The sequence below is a fragment of the Pithys albifrons genome, chromosome 16 (genome assembly GCF_047495875.1).
Source record: "Pithys albifrons albifrons isolate INPA30051 chromosome 16, PitAlb_v1, whole genome shotgun sequence".
NCBI classification, from domain to species: domain Eukaryota; kingdom Metazoa; phylum Chordata; class Aves; order Passeriformes; family Thamnophilidae; genus Pithys; species Pithys albifrons.
Genome location: NC_092473.1, coordinates 13350125 through 13377550, shown reverse-complemented (window position 1 = coordinate 13377550; position 27426 = coordinate 13350125). Strand labels below are relative to the sequence as shown.

Genomic DNA, 27426 nt, shown 5'->3' with positions numbered 1-27426 from the left:
AGTGACAGGACAAAGGGAATGGCTTCAAACTGAAAGAGAGTAGGTTTAGATTAGGTATTAGGAAGAAATTCTTCCCTGTGAGGGTGGTGAGGCTCTGGCACACATTGTCCAGAGAAGCTGTGGCTGCCTCATCCCTGGAAGTGTTCAAGGCCAGGCTGGACAGAGCTCTGAGCAACCTGGTCTAGTGGAAGGTGTCCCTGGCCATGGCAGGGCATTGGAATGAGATGATCTTTATGGTACCTTCCAATCCAAATCGTTCTATGATTCTACAATAATGAACAAATTTTAAGCACTTCATGTTTTTTCAGGCTCCAAAGTCTATTAGCGATGTTCTCCACAGGAGACAAGGGAGCACAGTTGTCCTGCTTTCTGGTGGAGACAACAAATGGATGAGCTCTTATCTGGTTTTTGTTACACCTGAAGAAACATCTTTTTTTAAGGGCTAAGTGCCCAGTGAGTGGAACTGTTCAACCACTCTCCCCTCCAAGCCTGTTCAAGACTCATAGGCAGAGTAGCAAGGGAGGTGAAAAGCTACCTCGATGGTCACCAGCTAAGTCCAACACTGCTCCTGCAGCTTCGTGAGCTCCTCCTGCTGTGCCCTGATTTGTGAGGATGTATCCGTTTGCAGAGTTTGCAGAGGAGGTCACAACTCGGACCATGGTAACAGTGGGAGCTTGTTGAACTACGTGAATTGCGTGACAGGAAGGCTGCTGGGAAGTCACTATTGATGCTGGCATGTACGCCACTGGTTTTGCCACCAGAGTAGATGGTCGGGGAGGAACAGCCATAATCACTGGCTGGGCACTCACTGGAGACCCTGAACAGAAGAGAGAAGTACATGTTAACAGGAGAGGCAACAAGACCTCCACTCATTTAATTTATGTCCTTCTAGTCTGCAATACTCAAGCAGGAATGGAGGTAGCAACAAAAAAAAATCTAGGCTTTAAAAAATACCACTTTCAAACTTCTCTTTCCTAATGTACAAAAACCTTACTTATCATCTGAGCACATTTCTGTCGACAAAAGCACCACAATAAACATAACCCTCTGCTCCCAAAGAAAGCTTTACTTAATGAGCTTTGCCTTCCAACTTCACCCTACACCCCAGGCCAGCTACAGCACAGCTGACAAGTGGATACTTACCAGGCCCTGGCCACAACACCAGAGCTCTGTGTAGCCAAGCTCATCTTTTCCAGAGGCTGGTAAATTACTGAACAATGAGCTGTGCACTGCCATGGCTATTCTGCTGTCAGTTCTTTACAGCTACCTAGTTGAAGGTTAGCTCAGGTGTTTCTACACATTCCACCTCTGCCCCCTCATCCACAGACTAGTAAGAAAAATGGTCTGAAGTTGCACATGCATCATCAGTCTCTCAATGAAGTGTAAAGAGACACCCCTAGATCTTTGTGAACACACTGCAGAAGCCTTTCTGCTGCACCCTCAGCAGGGCACGTGGGGCAAATGATCAGTTGTGCTCTGTGGAACAAGAGCTACTCACCAGGTGCACTCTGGGAATACCGATATTCTGGAACTGAGGCTAACTTTGACCCAAAGTCGTGATCATGTGGAATGGGTGAGCCCTCCCGTGACAGGCACTCCGGAGTCTGTAGGCCACTAGAGTGAGGGGACAGCAGGCCAGGGTGAGTAGGGGAGGCAGGAGCACTCCTGAAACACAAAACATAGTGTCGGCAAATGTAGATGCATTTTGACCACAAGACAGCAGCAGAGACCAGGAGTTTTCTCCAGTACAGGATCCTCTAGCAGAAGGCCAGCCTTTCTCCCACACTACCCACTGCAGTTTTGCTGGGAGGAGTTGAAAGATACAGAGTAACCTCACACACGCTCTTGCACCAAACACTGTCGCATTATTCCTCACTGCTGATAGAGAAGCCCGAAGTGACTCACATTCAGATCCATTTTTTAACTTGAGATCAATCTCAAAGCATCTTTTCAGTGTTTGAGAGTGACAGAGAGAGGAAGAAATAAAAAGATGCAATGCAGAGGCAAGTGTCAGGCCCTGCACATGTTTACAAGAGCAGCTGCTGCCCTTCTCCCCATTGCCTCCTTCTCCAGCCACTTGGTTCTCACCTCTGGTACCACACAGCCACCAAACACATGAGGAATTGTGTATTTCTTTAATGACAAACCAGATAGAAAAGCTGAAGAGCTGAAAAACTCTCCACTTTTTAACAGACAGAAAAGAGGAGGTGTGGGAGGAACATTACACGAAACTGCTGCAGTTAGTGCTGAATTGCAAGTCTCATCCTCACAGCTGTCATTGCACAAGGCAATGGAGCTGACTGGAGCAGCTACACAGAACCCCTGTTGCTTCACTGCTGACAGTCATGATCAACCTGATCTTCACTACAGGACAATGTTTTAAATACCACAGAAGTTATTCCCACTATGATCTAATCCACATCTAAACACAGCTTTCGTGAAATCAGAGATTGGCATCTGAAAACACTTCAGTGATAACTGCTCTGCACTTCTTTGAAATGATGCCAAAACAGACATGTTATTTGATGTACTTTTGCAGTTGGTTCTGCTTTCTTTTTATTAAACACTTAAGAAGTCAGAACAATTTTCAGATTATGCCTCAGGACTAACTCTATCCCCTCTCAAACTATAAAGAGAAGTAAAGTCTACTCACTGTACTTCAGGAGAAATTTGAGTTTATTTTCTTTATAGTGAGTTTGGCCCAGAGATTAGACAAAATTGAAGTTACCTGGAGGAGAGAGGTCCAAAAGGTGTTCGGAAGCAGGACACTCCTCTTTGCCTTCGTTTCCTAAATGCTTGTTCTACTAGTTTGGCTTCAGAGGCAGGGTCAATTCGCCAGAAGGAGCCCTTTCCAGGCTCCTCTTGGGAGCGTGGGACTTTAATAAAGTAACGGTTCAAGGAGAGGTTGTGTCGAATGGAATTCTGCAGGAAGGAGAGGAATGGTGGTTATTCTGCCATGAGAAAGCAAGTAACAAAGACAAACAGGTTTCATCACACAGCTTGGAAAAATGGAATTCACACTGCCACAATCAGTGTTGAAGACAGAAACAAGTAACTCAGCTCACACTGCTCTAAAGTTACCAGACAAGTGCAAGAGAAAACCTGGGGAAAAGTGTCAGTTTCTACTAAGGATCCTGAAAGTTGGGTTTGCTTGGTACTAACCATCACTTTAATACACCTGGAGCCAGGCAGTGCAGTGACTTCTCTGTGGAAAGCAAAGAAAGCAGAGCTTTTGCTGAGGCAGGGGGAAATCACTGTAAACCACATCAGAACTCTGTCAAAAGCCAGCCTTTATTCTAGGCAAGCAGAAAGAACTGCCTGAGCCTGTGCTAACTGCGCACCTGCCAAACGATTACTGGGGTGCCCAAACATGCCCTAAAGGACACTGCATCTCACACGAATCATAATGTAAGCCAGCCAACATGCCCTCAGACAGCTGGCTCTGAGAGGAATCCATTACCTGTGTGGCACTAGGCTAGCACTGTGCAGCTCTCTAGATGCTGATAAGACTATTTATCCTTTCCATTGCAAGAGCCCACCTCTTACTGGCTGTAGCAGTGGCTTTTGGGCTTGGGGAAGGGCTAAGAAAACCCAGGTGTGCAAAAACTCATCCCTATTCCACTTCCAAAACAAAACAAGAGCTTTTGCAGCAGGTTTAAATAATCTCTTCACATGTAAATCCTTCCAATGCCACCAAGGGGAAGGAAAAAAGCAACTTCACTGAAATACAGCTCTCTGAAGCAGGATGCAGCAACAATTCTGCAAAGCACAACTCTGCTGAGCAGGTTAGGGCAGGAAGTGAATTCCACAATTAATTAGAACTGCAGGGGAAAGCCAGGGAGGCAGAAATGTATTTATTCCAACTGTACTCAAAGTGCACCAAGCAGTTCTGCTGCCAGTTGAACACAATGAAATCAGCAGCTGCAAGAGCCTTTCCAGCTGCATTAGTGTGTTATATTCAAATGCAACACCCATTTCAGAAGTGTGATGCCAAGAAAAAGTCTGAAAGCAGGTGGAGCTGAGGTTCCTAGAACTTTGAAAGCAGCCCTCAAGTGAACACTGAAGCTTGATTTAGCATGTGTTAACTATATTCAAACTCTCCTATGAAGCTGGTCAGGTTTCCTTTAATACCACAAGGAGTGCACAGACTCTCAGTTTCCCAAGTTCTCACTCAGGTTCAAGACTTGCAAATTGTGACTTAGGCAATGCAGTTGATACACTGGGAAAAAAACCCATCTGTAATGTTTTAAGGTACTGTGATTAAAAACTGGAACCTCAGTTTTAGGCTGGATATCCTCTGCTTGGACAGGTCATGCCAAACAAAGACAAGGTGAAGGATTAACCAAGTGTCTGGGCAGAGCAGTGAGTGCTAACAAGGATGTAGGAAAATAAAATACACAAATTGAAGACAACATGACTACAGCATTAAAAGAGAAACCAGAGAGCCCAACAGTAACACACTACATTGCCCTACAAAGTATTCCAAAAAAACTAATCACCCACAAACAAACTAGTCAGCTTGTGTTAAACAAATTCACTCTGGGAACAGTCAAAGCAGCTCTATTCCCAGTGCCCCAAATCTTTAATAAATGCATTTCAAAGCAGATAAGCTCTGTCAAAGTAGTTTAAAAGCTTGTCAGTGTCAAGAACTCACCTGCCAGCCTTTGTCAGCAGTCCTGTAATATGGATAATGCTTGGTAATGTGGGCATAGATCCCACTTAGTGTTAATTGCCTGTCCTGTGCTGAAGATATAGCCTGCACAATTAGCTGAGCATAAGAATAGGGTGGCTTGGACTCATCCTAAAGAAAAAAACAAACAGCAATTTAATCACTAAAAATGAATTCCTACACTACAGTCTACCAGAACCCAAACTTAAAAAGCAGCAGGGGCAGCCAAGTGAACATCATCCTCTCCATTTCACTCCTGTTTTATACTGTCACCACCCAGTTTAGCACAAGCATTTGTGTGCAAACAGAACTATAGGGCTGAGCCAGATGAAAGTATCTCCTTCCCTCTTTCCAACAAACACACACTAAAAAGCTAACTTTAATCTCAATTTCCCACATGTGCTTACATCAGCACAAGGAACAGGGTCAGGACAAGGAACTGGAATCAAGAGGTGGAGGGTACATTCACTGCTGTGCCCATGAAACTACAGCCTTCAAATCTGCCCAGCTACAGCTACACTTCCTTACGAAGGTTTCATGCAGGGTGCTATCAGCCCTCCTCCCAGCAACAAGTCCAACATGAAACCTGATCCTGTCCCTTCCCTTCTCCAACAGGATTTGTTTCATTCTAGGAACTTTAATTTGTTTGCCAGATCTCATATTCTCAACTCTTCAAATTACTCCATCAAGAAACCGTTCTTGTCTCAAGGGAGAATTAAGTCTACAAAAAAAGCCATCTAGTTCTGTGCTGCTCCACCCAACCCCAGATCAGGTGGATTTGACTCCAGACCTTCAACTTTGATCTGAAGATCAGCTCAACAGAATTAAATTTTATCATTTTAACTAAGTTATTTTTTAATCTAAATTCCACTTGCTACTTTCCTCATTTAATGTCTGCTTCACAGGCATTCATGTTTGTTTTAAAGTCTGACTACAGACTTCTCATGGCAAGGATCTGGTTTCTTTCCCTTGCTTCTGCTTTCTCCAAGTGGGTTTTGCAAAATACCATTAATTAAAAGGAGAAAACAAGACTTTGAATTTTATTGTACCTCTTCCTTATGGGTTCTTGACTTATCAAATAAGCATAAAAAAATCTTGCTTAACTGTCTTAGTGAATGATTTGAATATATTTTTGGCAGGTAAGCAAATAGATTTATCAGCTACCACTAATAAGATGCTGGCAAAGTCTCAAACCCCTGGAGGATACTGTACACAGCCCCCTTATGGCCAGGGTATTTTAGACCCCTTTTAACTGTAACCAGGACTAGCCATAAAGCAGCAGGTTTTACTAAGCCTCCCAATGAGCACTGCTGGGTAAGTAATGTCTCTGAGAACCTTTGGGCTGTCCCCGCCAGATGCATCTGCCTGCTGCTCTGATGCTGCTTTTGCCGCATACTCTGCTGCCAGCTGCAGATCCGAGGTAATGTTGTGAACAAAACGATATCCTGAGGATCCAGCACCACGTGGACTGGCCGGGCAAGAGTTGGGAACACTGGAGAGGCAAAAAGGAAATACAGTTATTTGGTACTTCATTTATTAACAAGGCACACAGTTGTTGCTCTCTAAGGTACAGTAAAGCTCTCAGGTCACAGAGAACCAGATGCAATGGATGTACTTTTGCCCTCGTGGCTTATTCAAAGCCCAAACAGATTGAGAAAGAAATCCACTAGAGATAAAATTGGAATTTCTACAAAATCCTGACACTCCCCGCCACACACACTTCCTGCAATCACAAGAGAGCAGTGTTTCAAAGTATTAAACAACTCCTCTGTGTTTAGAGAAGCATTTAAAACAATGCAGGACTTCAAACAACATACAGTGTATCAGGGATGAATAGCTTGTTATTGTGACTTGTGAATGAACAACACACCACTCTCCTTACAACACAGGCAATATATAATTGATCCTTCCAGCAGACAGTGGCTGTGCTCCTCTACAGTATCAGACTAAGGCACCCAGAGCAGGTATCTGCCATGCAGGTCCCTGCCTAACACAACACCTGAGCTTAAGAAGATCATGCCCTGATACCACACAGCTGGAGACAGGGACTTCCTTGATCCTCCAGCAAGCTCATGCTGCTGACAAAGGGGAGCTGCAATCACTGCATACACACAGAGGTGGCTCACCCATCAGTTTTGGCTAGAAAAGACTCATTTGGCATTGCAGGGCCACCACAAGATGGCATTACAGCAACAGCAATGGAGCAGGACAGGCACATAAAAGCTGATAAAAATGCTACAAACACATAAAAGGGGGCTATAATTTGCAACACCACTCAGGCACACAGAAATGAGGGCTACAAGATGAGAACTAATTAGAAAGGCTTGTCTAGGGATCACACATCCTTGCTTTGCGGGGTTGGAAGGATCACAGAATGGCCTGGGTTGGAAGGGACCTTAAAGATGAACCAGTTCCAACCCTCCCGCCATGGGCACAGCTTCCCCAGGACCAGGTTGCTCCAAGCCCCATCCAACCTGGCCCTGAAGGATGAGAGGAGGATGGGTCTGGGAAACAAATTCTCTTTTTCTGTCTGTCCCCTGTTCTGTGCTGTCCAGAATCGAGGGGTGCAATGCCAGAACAGCAGGATGCACAGCTAAATCTCAGGATTACACATCTTCTAAGTGCAGAGAAACAGTAAACAAGAAAGTAAACCAATACACAGAAGATTTACATAGCAGAACAAGCAGTTCAAATTTTAGGAAAAGATGCAAATTGAAGCCCACAGCTGGGAACTAGAATTGAGTAAAACTGGCATAAACAATCCTCTTACCGGTGAAATGCCCAGTAACTGACACAAACAAATGCAGTAACTGACACCCATCAGAGTACTGTGCTAAATGCTGCACAAAAAACACAGAACATGGTTCCTTTTCCAAAAAGGTGACTGTCTGGACAGCTTCCCACACACACAGAGGTACTCGTGGGGATGGAGAGGAAGCAGTGAGACAACCCTTGTTTTCTCAGTGGGCAATACCTTGGGTGCATAAGCAATCTGTCAGTGTAAGGAATGACTGTTTCCTACCACAGTCCAGCCTGTAAACTGAGAAGTGCTGCTTCTCCTTGTGGTGTCTCTGCAAATGGCTGCAGTGCTGAGCTCAGCACAACCCAGACTGGTTTCTTTTAAAAGTGAATTACAGGATGGGGAGGGGTCAGGGGAGAGAGAGAAGGCAAAAGAAATATCCAGTCACAACAAACTGTTGCAATAGGGAATCCAAGCTCACTCCTCTCCCATAAACCAGCCTTGCAAAGTGCTGCCCAGCCCTAATAACCCTTTCAGTGCCCACCAATAGCCCATGGCATTACTGATGCTGTTCAGGAGTGCAGCAGGAGGCAAAGCTTTCAGGAGGTTCAAGTTACGTACTGTTGATGAGCCCATACTTACAGATCTCTCTTTGCCAGAGATAAAGGCATGTCTTACCCAGCCTTTCAAAGAGCTGAGACCTGTTTGTGCAGGAAAATGAATCAAAGTTTGCTACTCCAAGCTAAACCACAGAAGACACTCTTGATGTCTTAGCATTCACATGAGGAGCTGGTGTGAATTTAATTATTCCACTGTCATTTTTCAATAGCTTCTCCACATACACACTTCTTATGTGTAGATAATTCCAAATGAAAGCCATTTCCATACATGAAACAATGACAAACTAAAACCACAGAAATCCTTTTTATCGTTGTGCTTGGCACCTGAGCAATTATTGTAACGCAAAGACTGGGAATGGACCAGGATGAAACAAGAGTTTTCTGATTTTGTTCTTTGGCTGCAGAAACACACAAACAGCAAACCACAGAGACAGCAGCCAAAACCCAGGACAAAGATATGGAAGAGAGTAATGTTTTCCAAATCCGTGCTCTGCACAGAGTTGTAGTTCTTGCTTTTTCCTTTTTTTAAATACATGAATAAAACTAGATACAAGAATTCGTTCTTCAAGATCAACAGAGCAAGGAGTCCAGTTTTTGCTGTTCAAACTCTGGTTTCTGAGGTTGATGAATTTTAAGTATCATCCCTTGCTTAAAAAACAAACAAAAAAACAAAGGGAGAAACTCATCCCCTGCAGGGTTTCTCTTGAATGTTGACAAAGGCCCTCCAACCTAAGGTGGTGTTAACTTCTAGCAAAGCCAGCCCCTCCCAGTAGATAGTCCGTGAAGAACATCAGAAGGAGCTACACCTCGGGACACCCACACAGCAGCCAAAGTTTTGGAAGAGGTATTAATCTATTACCAGAACTGAGTCCTTTTGTCCAGGTAGATTTGCTTCCTTTCAGCCTGAATCAATGATCAAATCAAGAGGCACGGGAACACAATGAACACCAACTTTTAGCCACTCCAAGAACACACAGGAGTGTTCAAGCTCTCAGTCAATCATCAGAGAACTCTTCAGAGGAAAGGCATAAAGAGCTGACTACTGGAAAAACAAGGAGACACAATCTGTTCCCCTCCTAGCATGGGACAGGAGAAGTGAAGAAACAGTTTTACTAAAAATACCCCTCTGAGGGTTAAGTTAAAATTAAACATTAGTGCAGTCAAAAGAAAACAAGCAAACACAATGCAGTGACATCAGTTTCCTGGAGTTCCTGGAATTCTCCTCACCACCCAGAGCTGGGGGCTGGCTGGGGATGCTTGCATGCACTCACACCCCCTTTAAAAATATTATGAAACAAAGAGTTTTCCCTACAAACACCTGTTTGTGCTATAAAACAGAAACCAAATGCAAGGAGAGTGATTATGCTTTGTTGGATATTAGTACTGCATCAATACTTGATCCATAACCTTTTACTGAGAAAAGCACAGCTAGGCCTGCAATTTCACCTTGCTCTGACGTCCTGACTTACTGCTGTGATCCATGCTCACTGTCCATGCTGGCAATCTTAGCTCACAAGCCATCCAAGCTAATTTGGATTAAGCTTGCCTGTTATGGAAGAGAACATTTTGGAGAGCAAGCAAGTGTTTTATACCACTGAAAGGCACACAGGGCATGTAAGTGAGCCAGCTGCAGTTACCCATAGTCTTAATCCCGTGGTACAATGGTTAATACCCCAAGTGCCAGAAATTTTTGATAGCCACTGAAGGATTCAGCATCTCAACCTGAAACACTGACTGCAGGCAGCCACTGAGCCACAGTTCCTTAAATACTATGCTGAGACTCAGCTTTAGAATGAGACTGCGACCACGTGCTCAGTCACACTGGTCCTCTGCAGCATGTTTTCCATTTCATACTTAACCTTTCTTCAGCAGGAAGGCCAGAAAGACGAGGGCTGAAGGCAGTGTCTGCAACACCTTCACCCCTGTAACTGGCAGGCAGCCTCTTAAACACAGCGCTTGAATGTTCTAAATCTTTGTGGCATCATGATTTACTTTCAACTCCTGCCAACAAGAACCCAGCCTGCAAGTTCACAGCACTTGCTAGAAACAATTAACTAAGCACCAGTTATTGGAGAGTGTGTACGACTTGCTTCGTTTCTGCTGGAATGTCCAAAATCATTTTGCCTTAAGTGAAGAATCAGCAAGGCAAAAATAGGATGTCCCACTGTGTGCACGGTACGTTCACACCAGGACACTGATTTGCTTGTCTACTCTCATTTAAAAAAACAAACAAACCAACCAACAAAAAAGAAGGATAGAGCAGATCCAGAGAAGGTACTGACAGGGATAAATAGGATGATCAGACATATAGAATGGATTTCATACAGGAAAAAACAGTTTAAGACAGAAGCTGAGGCACAAGGTGACAGAGCCTATAAAAGCCAAAAGGGGAGGTGTTCAGTTCCTGCCCTCTTGAAACAGAAGAGATGGTGAGCACAAAATGAAACTAAACAGCACATCCAAAACAAAAGAAAGTGCTTCTATGTCTGTAGCTACACTGTGGAACGACAGGGCTGATGATAAAAGTCTATATGAATAGAAAAAGCCAGTATACAAATTCTTGGGGAAAGGAAGAAGACAGGGAAGCCATCAGGGGCTTTCTAAGACAGATGGTCAGGAAGTACTCGCTCCAAAGTAGTCCCTGGTTCAAGAAAATGGAGGCAAACTGCACCTTAGTCAGCATTACTCTGTTTTCTGTGTTCTTCTATGACCCCCAAGATACCTGTGTCAGAGGCAGAATACTGGGCTAGAGGGATCTGTTCCCTGAACACACTGAGATTCCCGTGTAAAAATCTCCACTCTCTCAATACTAAGCACATTTTATAGACTGGGGTTAATAAGAATAAAAATGAAGCAACAAGTGCGTAAATGATTTATTTATGGCCAAATTACAAGTCTGTGAACAATCTGGAAACCGAAACACTCCCAAACCTCAGTGCCAATTTCTCCAGGAGAGGCAGCACTAGAAGGCAGGAAAGTTGCCCTATTACTCAATTTCATTCTTTCAACAGGAAAGGGATCTGTAGGGATCAAGCTACAGAGGCTTAATTGAAACCAGGTGTACTGAAGAAGCACCTATGACAAAGAGGAAAGGTTACCTGGGATCCCATATAAAACTGTTCACCCAGCTTGGAACCTGCATTGCTAAACAACAAGCCCATGTCCAGCTTGGTGCTTTAGGACACAAAATGCACATGGCAGTGCCTGTGTAAAATGCTCAAGTGCACATTGTGAAAGCAGGTACAGAGACATATCAGGGCTAAGAGTTACAGCCTTGGCAACACTGCCAATATAGAGATTCCAGTCTGGATAGGCATTTTTTAAGACTCTGTTGAGTACAAAGAAAGAATCACCACTTCTTAAAATCCTCCCCACTCTCTTCCTTGAATGCAAATCAGAGGTGTGTTGCCCTGTGCCCAAGGACTATGATTAAAGAAATGCCACAAATCTCAGATTACCCCAACATTCCATTTAGTGAGCCTGCAAAAAAGGGACATGAAGATACAGGGCCACTTTTTATGTGCAATAAGCAAGAATCAGGTCAAAGTACAGCACTTGGACTTGCGAAACAAGCCTTTCCACGATACACCAATCAGCAATAATGGGTGAGAATCCTCTGCTGCTCTCACCTTCCCCGGCCTAGCCCCAGAATCGTAACTCAAAGAAAGGCAAGTCCTTGCACGTTGCCTCACAAGTGGTGAGACTGCCAAACCAAGCTGGATTTTGATGTGAAAGGAGAAATCTGAGAGCTACCCTGCCTGCTTAACACGTAAGAGAAACAAAGCTGTCGAACAAGTCACAATGAGAGAAAGTGAGTTATCCACAAAAGGTGAAATTTTTATTACTTGTCAGTGCTCCACTGGTTCCCCTCTCTGAAAGGAAGTGCCCTCACTCCAGCGTGGATTCAGTGAACTAAAATTTTGTACTGACTGGGGAAGAGGAAGTGCTCCTGTAGCTGGCGACATCTGCAACCTCTCCTCCAGCACATGGCTTGGCACATCTCCTCTAGCACATGGTCCATTATCTGAAATAAACATGAGTAGAACTCCCAAGCCCAGCACAGACTGTTGCTGCTCTTACATGATGTATATGCATCACACTCCTTGGCTTGTGGTTTCGAGACTCGGGTGATTAAAAATAATCACCGGTCTGTCCAACTGTGGGAGTTGCCTGAGCTGTATATTCTGCCTGAATGCAGGAAGTAATGTATAACTCAGACAATGCAAAAGAGCCTGCAAAAAGCCTGCCTTGGAGCTCTTCACTGGCATTGCAGCTCAGTGGCTCACAGTGCTCTAGGAAGAAGGAAAGCCTGAATGAAACAGAGCATGCAATACTTATGAATCCTGTTCCAGTGAGTGGATGCACCCACTCTAGTCAGGGTTCATTCAGATTCCCATTACACACTTTAGAGTCAGTGTGCAAGTTCAGATGAAGTCCCAAGTGTTCTGAAAGAGTGGTGTATGGCTATCCTAGAGCCTGTTAAAAAGCCTCCCCTTTTCCAAGCCAAGTTTGGATCAAAGCATAGCCAGCATTTGCACGTCTGCTGTAACATGGCTCACACACACTCTTGTCATGCTTTACAGAATAAAAGGTCAATACATAATTTATCTACCAGACACGCTTGTAAAGCAGTAATTACACAATGAATTTAAATGACCTGTTAAAGGCCACAAAACAAGCTAGTGGCTTAGTCAAGATAATTGCAGCTACCTCTGAGTAATCCGCTATCAGAGCACAGAACATGTTACTGAACTAATTTTGCCCAGTGAAAAAAGGACTGTAGCTTATTAAACCATGGCAATGCTCTCCCATCTTCCGGTTTACTAATCAAGCTTAGAGAATGAAAGATGCTGATCTTTCATTATTCATACCATTAATTTAATTGAAAACTAGTTATCAACCCTTCTACTAACAGCCAAACACAGGCAGGCACATTAAGTACTAACAATTAACATACAAATTTGGGTCCACACACAAATATGTACCAGGTTAGCACAAAGCTTCACCAGACACTTTTCAGCCAGTGGTTCTCACAGGGCCCTAACAACTCTTACTGCTATATGTCAAAGAATTTTTTTACTGATAAAGACTGGGCATGTGGGCTAACTATCCATGCCCTTTCCATGAAAAAACCCAAACAAGATGAAGTGTTCAAACCCACACTCATTCTAGTACAGAGATAAGCCAGAAGTAGTAGTTGTAAAAAATGAATAATAGCACCAATCTCTGTAGTACAGCATTTACTACTTCTTTACTGTAGTTTATACATATGTGTCTATATATCAGTGAGATCATAACTGCTGTTTAGAATAGGGAAAGAATTACAAAGAAAGAATTTAATTTTCATAAAAACTAAAAACACCTAAACTCTGAGGGGCAGTGGTGCAGAGAGATGCATTTAGAAAATTGAGTTAAGTTACTAGAATAGGGCCATTAACACCAACCGGACAACAATAAAAGGAAAACTAAACACTGCAAATCTAATCTCCAACTCAGCATGACTGAGACCAGGAACAGACTCCTACATCACGCCTTGTCTCTGTAGCTCTGTTTATAATCCAAGCACAAGCAAGGATGGCAATACATTTGGAGTCTCATTCATGTAGATATTGAGGATTTATCACAAAATCACGTAAAGCCAAGTGTTTCCAGCATAGGTGAGAAATTTCAGGTCACCACTGTCACCCCAAGAGTATCCTCCAAATACAAGCTGTGGACCCTGCAATGGTGGCTCAGTTATATCTCCCAAAAGGCAGAGCTGAATTGAACCAAACACGTGGTTTTCATACTGCTTTTCAATGCTTTGAGAACTTACTGAGAAGAGATTTGGTGCTACTCTGCTCTTAGTGTGTTGTGTAAAATGGCTGGCTGCTTCAACAAATTTATTACAACCACAGTGGCCTTTTCCTTTCTGGAACATGCAAGTCTGATTTTTTTAAAAAAGGAATTTTGAACTCAAAGCAGGAAGAAATAAGCCTTGCCTGTGTGTAACCCTCACAGCATGCTGCCAATCAACATTTTCCCTTAAAGCTGTACAACAGCATTCAAAACACATCCACACAGTCCCTCCTGGAGATAAAATACCTAGCTGAGAAAACAGTGAGCACATTTCTCCCCAGGAATAAGCGGAATCTTGCTTTGCAAAGCTGCTGAGGGTGGCAGGTTTGGTTTTGTTTAACTAAAGCTCATTCCCTCTCCAGGCGCTGCACTTTGCAGGGAGGAAATAAATAGGCTGGAAAAAACCTCAGAAGCTTGCAGGGGAGAACCTGCAGGGAACAAGCTGCAGTGTAAACAGGGAGGCAGAGCAGGGCTGGGGGTCAGGAGGGCAGGGCTGGATCTGGGAGCACAGGTACAGCCCCTGCTCTGCACCAGGGCGGAGGCAGGAAAAGGGGGCCAGGAGCCACTTTCCAAAAAGGAAATTTCACCCTGCCCAGGATTTCCAAACTGCAATAATTTTCCATGGGCCAATCAGGGAGGAGCAAAGCAAACGCACCAAATTAGGAAAGTACATACTAGAAGGGGGAGAGGAAGGAGGAGGAGGAGGAGGAGAACCAGCTCATGCAACCACCTCCCAAAGGCAGCGATGGGAGAGGGGTGTGGGTCACACGCTGAGCTCCCACGAGCCCTCCCAGACCTGCCCTTGGGAAGGAGAGGACACTGTGCCAGCCTCACCCACCAAAGTGAACCCACCAAGAGAGCAGAGAGCTGCCCTGAACGCCAGATGGCCAGAATGCATAGCTACTTTGTCCCCAAACAGTATTCCCTTTCTCAGGCAGAAACACCCAAATCACTTCCCCAAGCCTGTCCCACGGGGCAGAGCTGCAAGACCCTGCTGGGGGAGAGGGGAAGGTTGAAAGGGCTGAGCAGGGATGTTTACAAACGTGTCAGCCCCTCCTTTGTAAGAGGAACTCGGAAACGAAAGGGGTTTGGCAAGTGAAACCTCAGATGTCTTTTGAGGTTTTCTGAAGACTTGGCTGGATTAGCTTTTGCTCAAGACAAACGGATGCAACCATTAATCATCCTTAGTAAACACTGCATTAGAGGCTGAGCACAATTCAACACCACTATTTCCACTTTCTCCTTATGCAAAAGAAACATTCTCAGGGAATCAAATATCAGTTGCAGGCATATGCCAGAGTCAAAAGATACAGCCTCTGTTAGTAACACAAACCACACTGTGCTGCTTTGCACAAGATGACTGAATGGAAACTAACTACCATATGTTGGCAAAGGAACCATCCCCCTCCCCTCCCAGCAACAAGCTTCATCTAAAAAGAGAAGGTTAAATATAAACTAAAAGCAGTGCCTGAACAGAGGACTAAAACCACAGCTACCTCCAGCCCCCTCTTTCTAGAATATCTGCACTGCACATCTGTGCAGCTCTGCAAGACCAGCGGAAAAACCCAAACAAGCGAGTGCCTCCAGACCTGTGTAAAACCAAACTGGCTTCATTGAGACACTGCAGTCATTCTCAGCCACATAAATTTGACTACTACCCACTGAATTAGTGCTAACTGTCAGAAGAGATTTGCGTATTATACCTTTTTACAAATGGACAGACATGAAAACAACCCAGAGGTTACTGCTATTACCAGGCTCACTCTTGCTATTCTGATGCCCACATGTTTTAAAATTTCAATACATCATCCTGTACCATGAGTCTCCTTTACTTTATAAAACTTACCATACTTCAAGAAACAGATTTAACATTAAAAAATTTCAGTGAAACTCCACAACATCAACTCTTTGCTGAGAAAGAAAGAAAATACTCCAGATAGTAACTTGATGTTCAGGTTATTTCTACTGCACATCCACCAATCAGATGATTTACAAAACAGGATGCTCGCACAGATGCGCATTCAGATTGCTACAGCCCCTCAGTACATGGTCAGCATCCTACCCCCATTTCCTTCCATTCCCAGGAAACCACGTGCCAGTGGCCACCCTCGTCCCTAACTTCAGATAACAGCAGCACCACCCAGCAACAACAGAATATTACTGAGATAAAAATAAAACAGGCAGTCCTAAGAAAGTATTTGCCTGCTTTCTTTTCTCCATGCATATAGGTAGCTCTCAATAAATATTTCTAATTCCACTGCCAAAGATAGACTAGTAACTCTATAGCATGAAACTATAGATATGAAACTAATTCACGTTTCCCCTTGAACCCTTTGAGCTCTTAAACACAACCCTTGTGCCTTTCTTCCAGCCACCATAACAGAGTTTTCAGCAGTCTTCCATCATTTTGAACATCAGATATTTAATTAGTTACTTTTAATGAGGCGTTTCTTGCACCAAGGATACCAAACAAAGCAGGGCTGACAAGAGTGATGTCAGAGAACACACTGTGGATAATTAACATCTTACCTGATAGTGCCTGTGGGGGACGGGAGGGGACTGACCACGCTCCGGAGATCCGGCTCCGGGATGTGGATCTTCAGAGGTGATATCTGAGGGTAAAGTGGCCGAGGGGGAGGCGATGAGGTTTCCTCTTTTACTTCCTCTTTATGGTATAAAGATGTGAATTGGATCTTTATAACCGTGCTAGGGAATCGGAAAGTACATCTGGAAGGGAAAGAAAGGGAAAACTCAGTTTCACACATGAGACTGAACATATTTAAGGGGTTTTGTATGCAATTGGTGAATGATTAATGAATTCAAAGTCCACCATTCTCTACAGCATCTTTCTGCCCAGCATCTTGGGCAGAATTACTGATCATTCATAAAACTCTGTAAATATATCACAGTGAATCACGGATCACCCAGTGATTAGATGCAAACTGAAGATTTGGGTAAGTTCAGGGATTTCCCCAAGGCCACCTATTCAATCAGTGACTAACCAAGATGCAGACTTATAATGACACTCTTGGGTTCCTGGGAGGTATCAAGGATTTGTCTTACACTGGCTGCTTGCACACATCTCAGGAAGATCCAGGTTACCATAAAGTATCAAACCACAAACAACCACAGGGAGCAAAACAGCCATAAAGTCCAGACAGAGAAACAAACAGCCTCCAGGTAAAACCAAGAGAACTATTTAAAGACTTCCATCTATATATCGTAAAATTAATCCCCATCTCTGCACATGATGCTAAAGGATCATCAAGGAGGTATCAAATTAAAATACATTCATTTAGAAGTGCTTCCCTTCAGACAATATGGGTTACAGCTCGCAGGGTCAGAACAGGGCCCCTGCAAACCTACAGGGCCTCATTTCTTCTCTAAGTAACACTTCTTTCCAATTGTTACTTAGGAAAAAAATAATCGCACATCTACAAGTGCAGCCTTCAGGAGATGCTGTGAAATTCAAAAGGAAATAAGCACTGACATTTTCCATATTTGAGCAGAAAGCTTTCTAATTTACAGTGTCTACAATAAGCACAGGGCTGTGAGAGCAAGTGTTCTGCAATTCTTATTGCACTTTAATTAGACAATCATGTGCAATCAATACAAGCTTTCCAGGGATCATTTCACTGATACTAAGGTTCAAGGAAATAAAAACCAGGTTTCAGCGTGGGAAAGGCCAGCAGAGCACAATAACTGTGCTGGATTCCAGCATCTTGCCTATAGAAGGAAAGGAAGGGACTCGGGTGGTGTTGTTCTAGCTCTGTAAGTGCTGGTGTGGGCTGAACAGAATTCTTTTAACCAGTGCATTATTGAACCCTACCAGGTGACACAACAAGCAAGTAAATCTATTTTTGTGACTACCTTATTTTAATGCTGCTATAGACAGAAATTCAGCTCTAAAATACACTCTTCCTCTTGGTTCTTCAGCACAAGCTGGTTGTGCTGTAAGGTGATGTTTAAAACTATCACTCAGGCATGGGAAGCTCATTCCCATCTCCCACCTCATGTCTCAAAGGAGCTGGCTCAGCATTCAGCAGCTCACAATGGCTCTGCTAGTACAGCAGGAGTTTGCACTGCATTTAATTCACTTCAGAGGTCCTGCCACCTGCACTCATTAATGCATTAAATAAAAACATCATTGCTGGCAATGCAGCCTGATTGTGTTTATCTAACCCTTCTAAACAGGGTTCCCTGCAGACTCAGTATGAAGGCACAGTTCAAACCAGCAGTGTCCACGCCTTGCAGTGTCTGCCAGCAGCAGGCACCACCCTGCTGAGATGAACCTGAAACAAGGATGTTGAACCACTGCTCTGGATTTTAAGCTTCATACTGGTACATGGCTTAGCTTATAGAAAAAAAAAGCTGAAAGTACATACATTTGCAATGAGCATCACATGGGCTGAGGCTCAACACCAGTACCAGCAAAGCTTTATCATTTCTCAAGTCCTTATCAGGGAAAAGCTGAGATTTCTTCCACGGAGTGATGGAATTCTCTGCTGTCTGCTGTAACACCAACTGCTACACATTTTTCATCGTCTGAGTCAAGGACAAATCAGTCCTTGTTCAACAGAGTCCAGTGCAATCCCAACCTGTTGCTGATCAACAGGCCTGACTGCACAGAGCCCTAAGGCAGTGTTGCAGCACTGCTGAGGCCAGAAGATCCCCCACTGCATCCTCATACCCGTAAGGAGCTCTATGCCACCACCACTTCCTTTTCAGAAGGACCCAGTAATACAAGATCTGTATCTCCTAAACTGCTCCCAGGTGATGGTAAAATAACTCCTCAACTCTACTACGCTTCCTGATGTTGTGACAGTGTTGGATAAAAGGTTGTACCTGCACCCAAACAACTGTGAGAGGCAGCCCCACCAGACTGTGAGCACAGGCAATCTTCAGAAAATCTATTATTCTTCCAAAATCACGAATCAATTTGAATTTTGAAGTGTAAACTAACCCAGTGCTGAAAAGCCCCATCTAACACTGCTGTTCCCTGCGAGCCTCCTCAGACTACCCGATCCAGACATGTGACTTACCCGCAATCTCAGACTGGAAACAGGGACGAGACAGAGGCTGGGCTGACTACACAAGCAAACAATTTGTTGGCTGCTGTGATTTTGTTTTTAGAAAGTCAGTCCCAGTCCACTGAAGCAGAACCCAGGACACAGAACGAGCTTTCAGGAATTATGCTAAACTAGCACATTCATGGTCATTTTGTAAGGAACCAGACCCAGAAAAAAGAGACTGGATTCATACAAAGGTGCTCACAGCTGTAGCTCCTGCAGCTGGGTCTGTGCTGGCATCATTATTGACACTGCCTGCAAAGCCAAGGTGGGGGTAATCTATCCCAATTTATGCTTTCCCTGCTGTAAAAACCTGAGACCCAAGAAATGGAAATGAAATGCAAAGCAGATTGTAAATTCCTGCGGAACTCCTCCCTTCCCCCAGGGGTGAGAAGGTGCCTGGGATTGAGTTATTGTTCCATCTCTATCACAACCACCACAGTAACCAAACAAGGCCACCAGCACAGTGTGCTTGGGCACACACAGACCAAGGCTGGGCAACCGTGTCAGTGAGAAATGAGGAGAGCATGAATTTAGAATCACCTTGACACAGGAAGCTCACTTTTCATTATGCTGAACCTGAATGCAGTTTTAATGAGCTTTTCTAATTGTTCCCTTAATTAACCTCTTTCCAACCAAGAGGATAAACTCCTATTTAGGAGTGAGACTCATTAGCACAGGATTTAAGCTTATGAGAATTATACTTCTACAGAAGATAAGAAGGACAAGACCGACAGCCCAAGCAGAACTGACCACGCATTCCTTAAGACTATTGTATATATTTCAGGTTATTTAAACTGAGTTATACAACTTGATCCACGTTGCCCGATTCCTATCAAAGATGTAATAGCAATTACTACCACTGCTTAATATTTCCATCATGAGGCAAAGATCAATCTGGAAGCACAGATTAGACTCAATATAAAAAGCATAATGAAGTTAACTGGTATTTCCAAGGATGCCCAAGAGGCAACTCTTTTAAGCACCTCTGAAATTTCCAGCTGATTAGAGGGATGAATTAATGGTCTGCAAAATCTGTTGGTCTTGTTACAGGCAGGAAGCAGCCTGCTTCAGTTCCAGGTCTGCTGAGTTTTACTCAATAACCTGCTACAGACAGGTACATCCTGCAATCAATCCCTGGCCATATAAACCATATGTACTGTACTCAGAGTTTCCCTTGTGGGAAAGGATTCCAATTTCTCCAAGACAGAGAAAATAGAAAGCTTTTTTTTGTGTGTGTTAGAACTAAAACCATACAAAGACCCTCCCCAACCTCCATAAACTGCATAGAAACAATTCTTGCCTTCTTAGATTACAAGCAGGAGAGAGTCACAGAAAATGGATTGTTGGCTCCCTGCTGCAGGCTGGAGTGCACAGACTCCACAGCACTGTCTGAATACAAGCTATATATACATTAGAGGCAAGGGGAAGAGAGGGAGTGCACATACCACACATGGTTACAGTCATGGAAAAGATGTTGCCAGAATTTTGTTTGTTTGTTTTAAACAAGACAGCTTTTCCAAAAGTTTCCCGGGTGAGCTCCTCGCCCTGACAACGCAGCTCCCATGCTATTAAACATCCTTCATGTGGTGAACCAGTGACAGTGACCACAAGCAATTCATCTACATAAAGTCTGAAAATAAAAGTGCTAGGAAACACTAGACTTTGCATAAACAATCACTCTAAAGCAGACTTTGGGAAAGATGGTTAGGGAAAAACCCAACAAAGTGACTCCATAACCTGCATGGCTCTATAAAAAGCACACACTCTCTTTCTTCTCAAAGCACTTTTCACTCACAGATGCAAAGAAAAGGAAGATGCATTTACCAAAACATAGTGCCAGGTTCAATAGAAGCTATTACAGTCACTGATTTCTTTGTTAGACCATCCTGAGTGCTGTTAACACCAAATGCCTTCTGCTAAGATCTGCTGCATGACAGCAAGAAAAAGCTACTTAAAGATTTTACAAGGGGATAGGAATCTGTGCTGGATTTATGCTTTTACATTTACACTGCAGAAAAGCACAGCAACATAAAGAAGACAAATCATGAGAAAGCCAAGGTGAAATGTGCATATATATATATATAAAAATTATATAATGTATATATAAAAACTGGAATGATATTTATATATTATGTATCATATATAAACATAATGTAGTAGGTGATGTTATATATAAACATCATTCCAGTTCATCATGCAAAAGGCGATAACCAGAAAAGTCAGCTGGAAGATTGTTACACATGCCTTGTCATCAGCAAGTCGGTACCAACTTTGTCTACTTTGTCTTGCCATAGAATAGAATGAATTGGGTTGGAAAAGATCTCCAGTATCATCAAGTCCAACCCTTGGTTCAACTCCAGTCCCTTTACCAGATCATGGCACTCAGTGCCATGGCCAAGCTCAGGTTAAAAACCTCCAGGGATGGGGAATCCACCCCTTCTCTGGGCAGCCCATTCCAATGCCTGAGCACTCTCTCTGCAAAGAATTTTTTTCTGCTCTCCAACTTCAATTTCCCCTGGCAGAGCTTGAGCCCATCGTGCCCCCTTGTCCTATTGCTGAGTGCCTGGGAGAAGAGACCAACCCCCACCTGGCCAGAACTTCCCTTCAGGTAGTTCCAGACAGTGCTGAGGTCACCTCTGAGCCTCCTCTTCCCCAGGCTAAACATCCCCAGCTCCCTCAGCCTCTCCCCACAGCACTTGTGCTCCAGTCCCTTCACCAGCCTTGTTGATCTTCTCTGCCACAATTTATGAAATCCTGTTATTCCTGAATGTTGTGGGTTTAACTGCAGGGGCAGCATCTCTGCTACGGCGCTGAGATGCAGGTCGAGCGAGAACCATTGCAGGAGGTGTTTGTTAAAAATAACACTTTTTGCAATTTGAATCAGAACAGCACCACAGGCCCCAGGTTTCATTCAAAAGACCTGGTTAAGCATGATTGTCTCCCTTGGCTGCAACTGCCACTTTTTCTTTTTAAACATGCAGATCCTGTAACCTCACCACTGACTCAGTATCTGCCTCCCCTTCCCTCCACCACTGACTCTGCACCAGTAACAGCGGCAGCAGCAGGACCGGGGCAGAGATTGCCACTGGTAAAGGCACACCCTGAGTGCTGTGTCCAGGTCTGGGTTTCTCAGTTTAGGAAGTGCACTGAGATGCTGGAGTGAGTCCAGAGAAGGGCAACGAAGCTGGGAAAGGGTCTGGAGCACAAGTCTGATAAGGAGCAGCTGAGGGAGCTGGGGGGGCTCACCAAGACTGCTCTGTGATGCTGCACTCTGCCCAGGGACAGCAAAGCTCTTCAGAAATTCATCTGTTCTGCAGCAAACCTTCTGGCATCACCCAGCACAAACCCAAAACACTTCAACTGCAAAGTATTTAGAAGGATTTCTCTCATTTCAGTAACTAAAATAACCAAATCAATGTTCTCCGTACTCACAAAAATAAATGTGACCCTTTTACACCCTGATGGGAATAATCATCAGAACTGCTATGCTCAAAATGATTATTTTGCTGGAACTAAGTTGTCTGAAGCAGCAAGGTGGGCAAAATCATGAGTAACAAAACCACCTTTCAGTCACAAGTGAATTAAAATGAATATTTGTTTGAATGAATGTCATAAAACCCTACAACAAACTATGAAAGCTGTCTGAGCTGTCACCGGAGATTAGGTATTATTCACCCCTCCTTTGTAATAAAATAATAATAATAATAATAATAATAATAATAATAATAATAATAATAATAATAATAATAATAATATCATCCAACTTTTCCTGTTCCACTCCCTACCCTGGAATTTTTTTCCCCTAAATAGTACTTTGTAAGCAATACCAATAAGAAACCAGTTATATCATCCACTTGGCTAGTGCTATCTGCATTCCAAACGAAAAAGTTAATTGCACTGAGACTACAGAAAGAGTTCTGGAGGAACGAAGACAAACACATTTCATTCTCTGAAGTCTAAACACACATTACGAAACAAGCATGTGCCTTTCACCATGGCAACTTAAGAGTCTCTTCAGGCTGGGGGACACAGGCAGTACAACTGTCACGGTTTTAAGAGTGCTTGGTTCATTTTGGAGGTTATTGAAGTATAAAAATAAAAAAATTTCAGCATTTGCTCTTTCTCTTTCAATTGCTCTATTGCTCTGATCAGTTTTAACACAGAAATTCTATTGAAGATATAACCATAAGGTCTTCTATCAAACACACAGAAATACCCGTGACATGATGGTCAGAAAAATAATTTGTTGCGTTGATGGAGAGATAAACAAAGGGTCTGTAAGTAAATGGTGCAGTCCAGAATCTACATTTGCCCTTCCTGTGATGAATCAACTCAATCTAAAGACAACCAAACAAGCACACTGCCAGACAGCAGCAGGACAAGGAAATAAACTGCAAAAATGCCTCTGGTATTATCCACTATTGTTCAGTCAGACGAAAAGCTAGAAAAGTGACCACTACTTGTAGTCAAACTGTCATTTGTAACACAACGGGCAGAAAACTAGATTTTAAAAGTACTGAAATCATCTGCAAGTAAAGGAGTCCAGCACTCTGTGTCACTGCTGAAATGACAGAGCAACCCATTGAAATGTTTGGTCATTATCCTGTAGTCACCCCATGAGTTCAGATCTGGGGGACTGGCTCCCGACCTCAGAGCTACCCTGAGCTCACAATCCCTTGCCTTGCCTGCTCTGAAACCCTCACTGTATTCAGTGCATACAGTCATGCCAAACACTGCCACACACAGAGGAGTTCATCTGTCAGCCAAGCCTGAACCAAAACTGGCTGTGTGTACGGGGGAGTGAGCTCAGGTTTGAAATAATTAGTTCAATCAGTGGTCTTGCACTTCATGAATTTTCACTTTTTTCCTTTTGGGAACTTTTTCCAGAAAAAGTTCCAGCAACAATTTCCATTGCCCTGTTACACAAGATGCACAAGTAGCTCAGCATCAGTGTCCTGTGGTGGTGGCATCATCCACTCCTCAGCCATCACTCCTGGACTAGAGCTAATGTAAACTTGGTTTTAATAAAGGCAAACTTACACTGAAGCAATCAGGAATTCCTCATACCCAATCCAGTGGGATTATTATTGACACACTGTAATTCCAGATTCCTGGAAGAATTTTCTGTCCTTCCCCTGAAATGCATATGAATTAGCTGGAAATCCTCCTCTTTTCATGGTCACCCTGGACTTGCTGTGACGAGTAACAGGATCACTGGGTAAAATTCTGTGTCTCTCATGGATGGCCCACTGGTTTCCTCTGCCTTAAACATAATCTCCCCAAAAAGATATCAATTGTGTCACTCAGTCTCACACAAATTTACTTTAACACAATCTGAATCCAATTCTCTACTGTAAGTGGCATTTCCTTTACCACCATTCCTTCCCCTCAGCCATTTCCTCTCGATATCATCCTTGTGCCAACAATACCATCCAACTCCCTGCACAGCAAGGCAAATCAGGGAGCTGAAATAATTACTCATTTCTTTTTTTTTTGCTGGGAATAAGTTGTCAGATAGATCAGATCCCCTGTATTGTCTTCCACATGGCAACACCAACACAGAGAAGATGAAGGGAAAAGTATCAAGCAGAGGAAGGAAAGAAGGAGGTACCACCAAAATGTTGCAGATTTATAATACATTATAAAAAAACCAGAGCATGTAACCACAGACTCAGATTTAAGCATCACATGATCAAACACTGCATTCTCCTTTCTGAAAACAAACTGAAATTCATTCATTTTGAGAAAAGCTCTGGTCTTTATCAGGCAAATCACATCAGCCACATGCTCATACTCTCAGGCTGGAAATTTTCAGAACTTGCTGAAACAGAAAAGTCACAATTTTTTTATTTAGCCTAATTATTTCAAACCCAAAGTCACTCAGCTGCATGCAAGAGGACCAAACAAAGACCAAAAATGTTTTCTGCATTCCAACAAGTGCTTCCTGTGGCCTTGTACCCATGGTGATTCTCCCATGGCAATCCTCCCATAGCAACCAGCAGGTCACATCTGCAGGAGTGGGGTTGTGGTTGTCTCTGATGGGATACAGAGGCTCTGAGGGCTGCAGAATCAATGCCTGTTAGTACCTCTGTGCTCCCAGAGTTTGTTCATTGAATGGCCTTGAGAAATCAAGTGCAGGGAGATGGCTGAACACCGACAATGCTTCAGAAAAATTCAAAATTGCCATTTATTGTCACAGGCAAGATCTGTCCCTTATGGTCCTTGTTGTTGTTCAGAACCATACACATGATAAAGGATTTTTTTCCCTCAATAAGAAGGAACCACAGGTTACACTGGGATTTGCTAACACTGCCTATCACCATGTTTAAAACGAGGTTTCCAACAGCCAGACACGATTTCAGATGGGCAAAGAGCATGTGCAGGCAAGTGTATCTATTTAAAACAAACACTACCAGCAGCATCAGGCAAACCCACAACTTATGAATAGCTATGTGCCTTAAAAGCACCAAGTAAATTAGCTATAATGAATGTTTCTATTGAGCACAGTTGCACAGGGCTGCCCTTCATGCCATTTCATCGAGGTTCAAACACAATGAGAAACACTTCCACAAACAGGCTGGTTTTCAAATAGTATTTTAGCAAATTCCTTTGAAGACAGAAAAGTGTGGCCAAACCATGGGACCTTCTCCCTGCCAGCACCAGGCACACACACAGATGTGCACAGAACATATTTGTGTCCCTGCAGACATCCCACCTGGCAGGGCTGGGGACCTGCCAGTGCTCGGCCACTGCCCATCCCTGAACAGGCTGTGAGTGAAACTGAGCCAAGCAGGTGGTGGAGGGGGAAGAGCATAAACACCCCCAGGCTGATCAGGAAGGCTAAAAAGGAAAAGAGATACCAGAAACCAGCCCGAAGAACTTCAAAATGCTGGTTTGGTTGATATATATATACATATATATAAGCACAGAAGAGATGATAAGCATTGTGATTTTAGGTTCCAACAACTGAATATTAAAAGCAAAACCTTCACCATGCTGTGAAACTTCAACAATCATTTTATTCTACACATCTTCCCCATAATTTCTAATATTTTTAGCAAACCTTTTAATTGCTGTCGCAGAGCAAACTGATAAATTGAGGCAAACCACTGAAAGAAGAGTTAATTTTTCATATGACAGAACATTCAAGGCTGTTTCACACTGTAGAATTAGCAGTGAAGAACGAAGAGCTGTACATTCTTTACATCTCTTTTACATTCTTTACATCTCTTTAATGATGTTCTGATTTTATTTTTGAAAATTATTTGAGCCATCAAGCACAGTTTCACTTCCAGATTCTCCCCTTTAAGTAAGTGGAGTGCACAGTGCAAAAAAAAGGAAAAAAAACCCCAAATCAGATAAGATATTGTAGTTGCCAATTTTTTAACATATTGAAATACCACAGCAAGGGCAGGGAAAAATTCATGGAGTATCAAAATAGCATCTCATAGAAGAACAGGGAAGAAATCACCAGAACTGCTGAGAAGGTGTTTTAACCAGCTCATGGAGAGCCAGCAGGAATAGCAGGAGGCTCCCTCTGAAGCTGCCACCCTGCCTGGGAAATTATCATTATTGACAGGTCTTCTCCCAGCTTTGCAGGATGGGTTTTATATTAATCCTGCTCAGTCCAATATCAAATCCCCCACTACCAGAAGCTGCTCCAATCTCCTCAGGAAAGCCATCAGAGTGCAAAGGGCCAGGAATGTGCAATTTCCAGTGACCTTTCTGAAACTTTTGCAGCAGAAACCACGGTAAGCCAGCCAGCAGTGTCCTTCCAGTCACTGTAATGCCTGCAAAATGCTGAAGGATATTCTCACCAGTTACTTACAAACCCAGTGCCTGACTAGGGATTAATTCACTTACCTAAAACATTAAAAATGCCAAGTATAAAAACTTATGTTGAAATTAATCCAGAAAAATCCTGACAATTTTTTATAAATGATATGCAAGATGACCTCAGAAACCAAGCCTCAGTATAATCAAAATAATACAATTAATAGGCTTTTTTAACAAATACCATTAAGTGAGAGTTTTGGTACTTCAATCAGGGTCTCTGTTAAGCCCACCACAATGACCACCTTTTAAATACTCGGTGTCCAGATAACATGGTTGTTACTTGGTGCCCAGAGAAACAAAGAGGTGGTGCTGTAATTGTACCTCACTCAGCTTCACGTTTCAAAACATTGGAGTCAGCTTCAAAATATGCCATTCACTCCCCAGCAGGAGCGCTGGGCACTGGGCTCCCTATCAGAAGACCAATTCCTGCTCCCTTCCCAAGGGCTCCCATTCCTTCACACTCCAGCACGATGCACTCTGGCAGCACGTAGGGCACATTTCATGGAGCACAGCCAGGCTGAAGCCTCGTAAGATCTAACTCAAGTCTGCCAAGGTGCTAAATGTGTGAGCCTGGAAGGTCTTACCTACACCCATAAAGATCAGATGTGAGTTTACATCAATATAAAATTAATTTGCAGCATCAGTGACATC

General features: G+C 43.4%; 1 protein-coding gene across 1 annotated transcript in view; it reads right to left on the bottom strand.

Annotated features, from left to right (window-relative positions):
* FOXK1 (forkhead box K1) overlaps positions 1–27426 on the bottom strand; it is a 46974-nt gene that overhangs the window by 4922 nt on the left and 14626 nt on the right. The window contains exons 2-7 of the mRNA XM_071570774.1: positions 16397–16594; positions 6005–6161; positions 4655–4801; positions 2729–2922; positions 1499–1665; positions 536–817 (exon numbers count right to left, since the gene is read on the bottom strand). Of these exons, the coding sequence (XP_071426875.1) occupies positions 536–817; positions 1499–1665; positions 2729–2922; positions 4655–4801; positions 6005–6161; positions 16397–16594 (1145 nt within the window). The remainder of the gene's footprint in view (positions 1–535; positions 818–1498; positions 1666–2728; positions 2923–4654; positions 4802–6004; positions 6162–16396; positions 16595–27426) is intronic.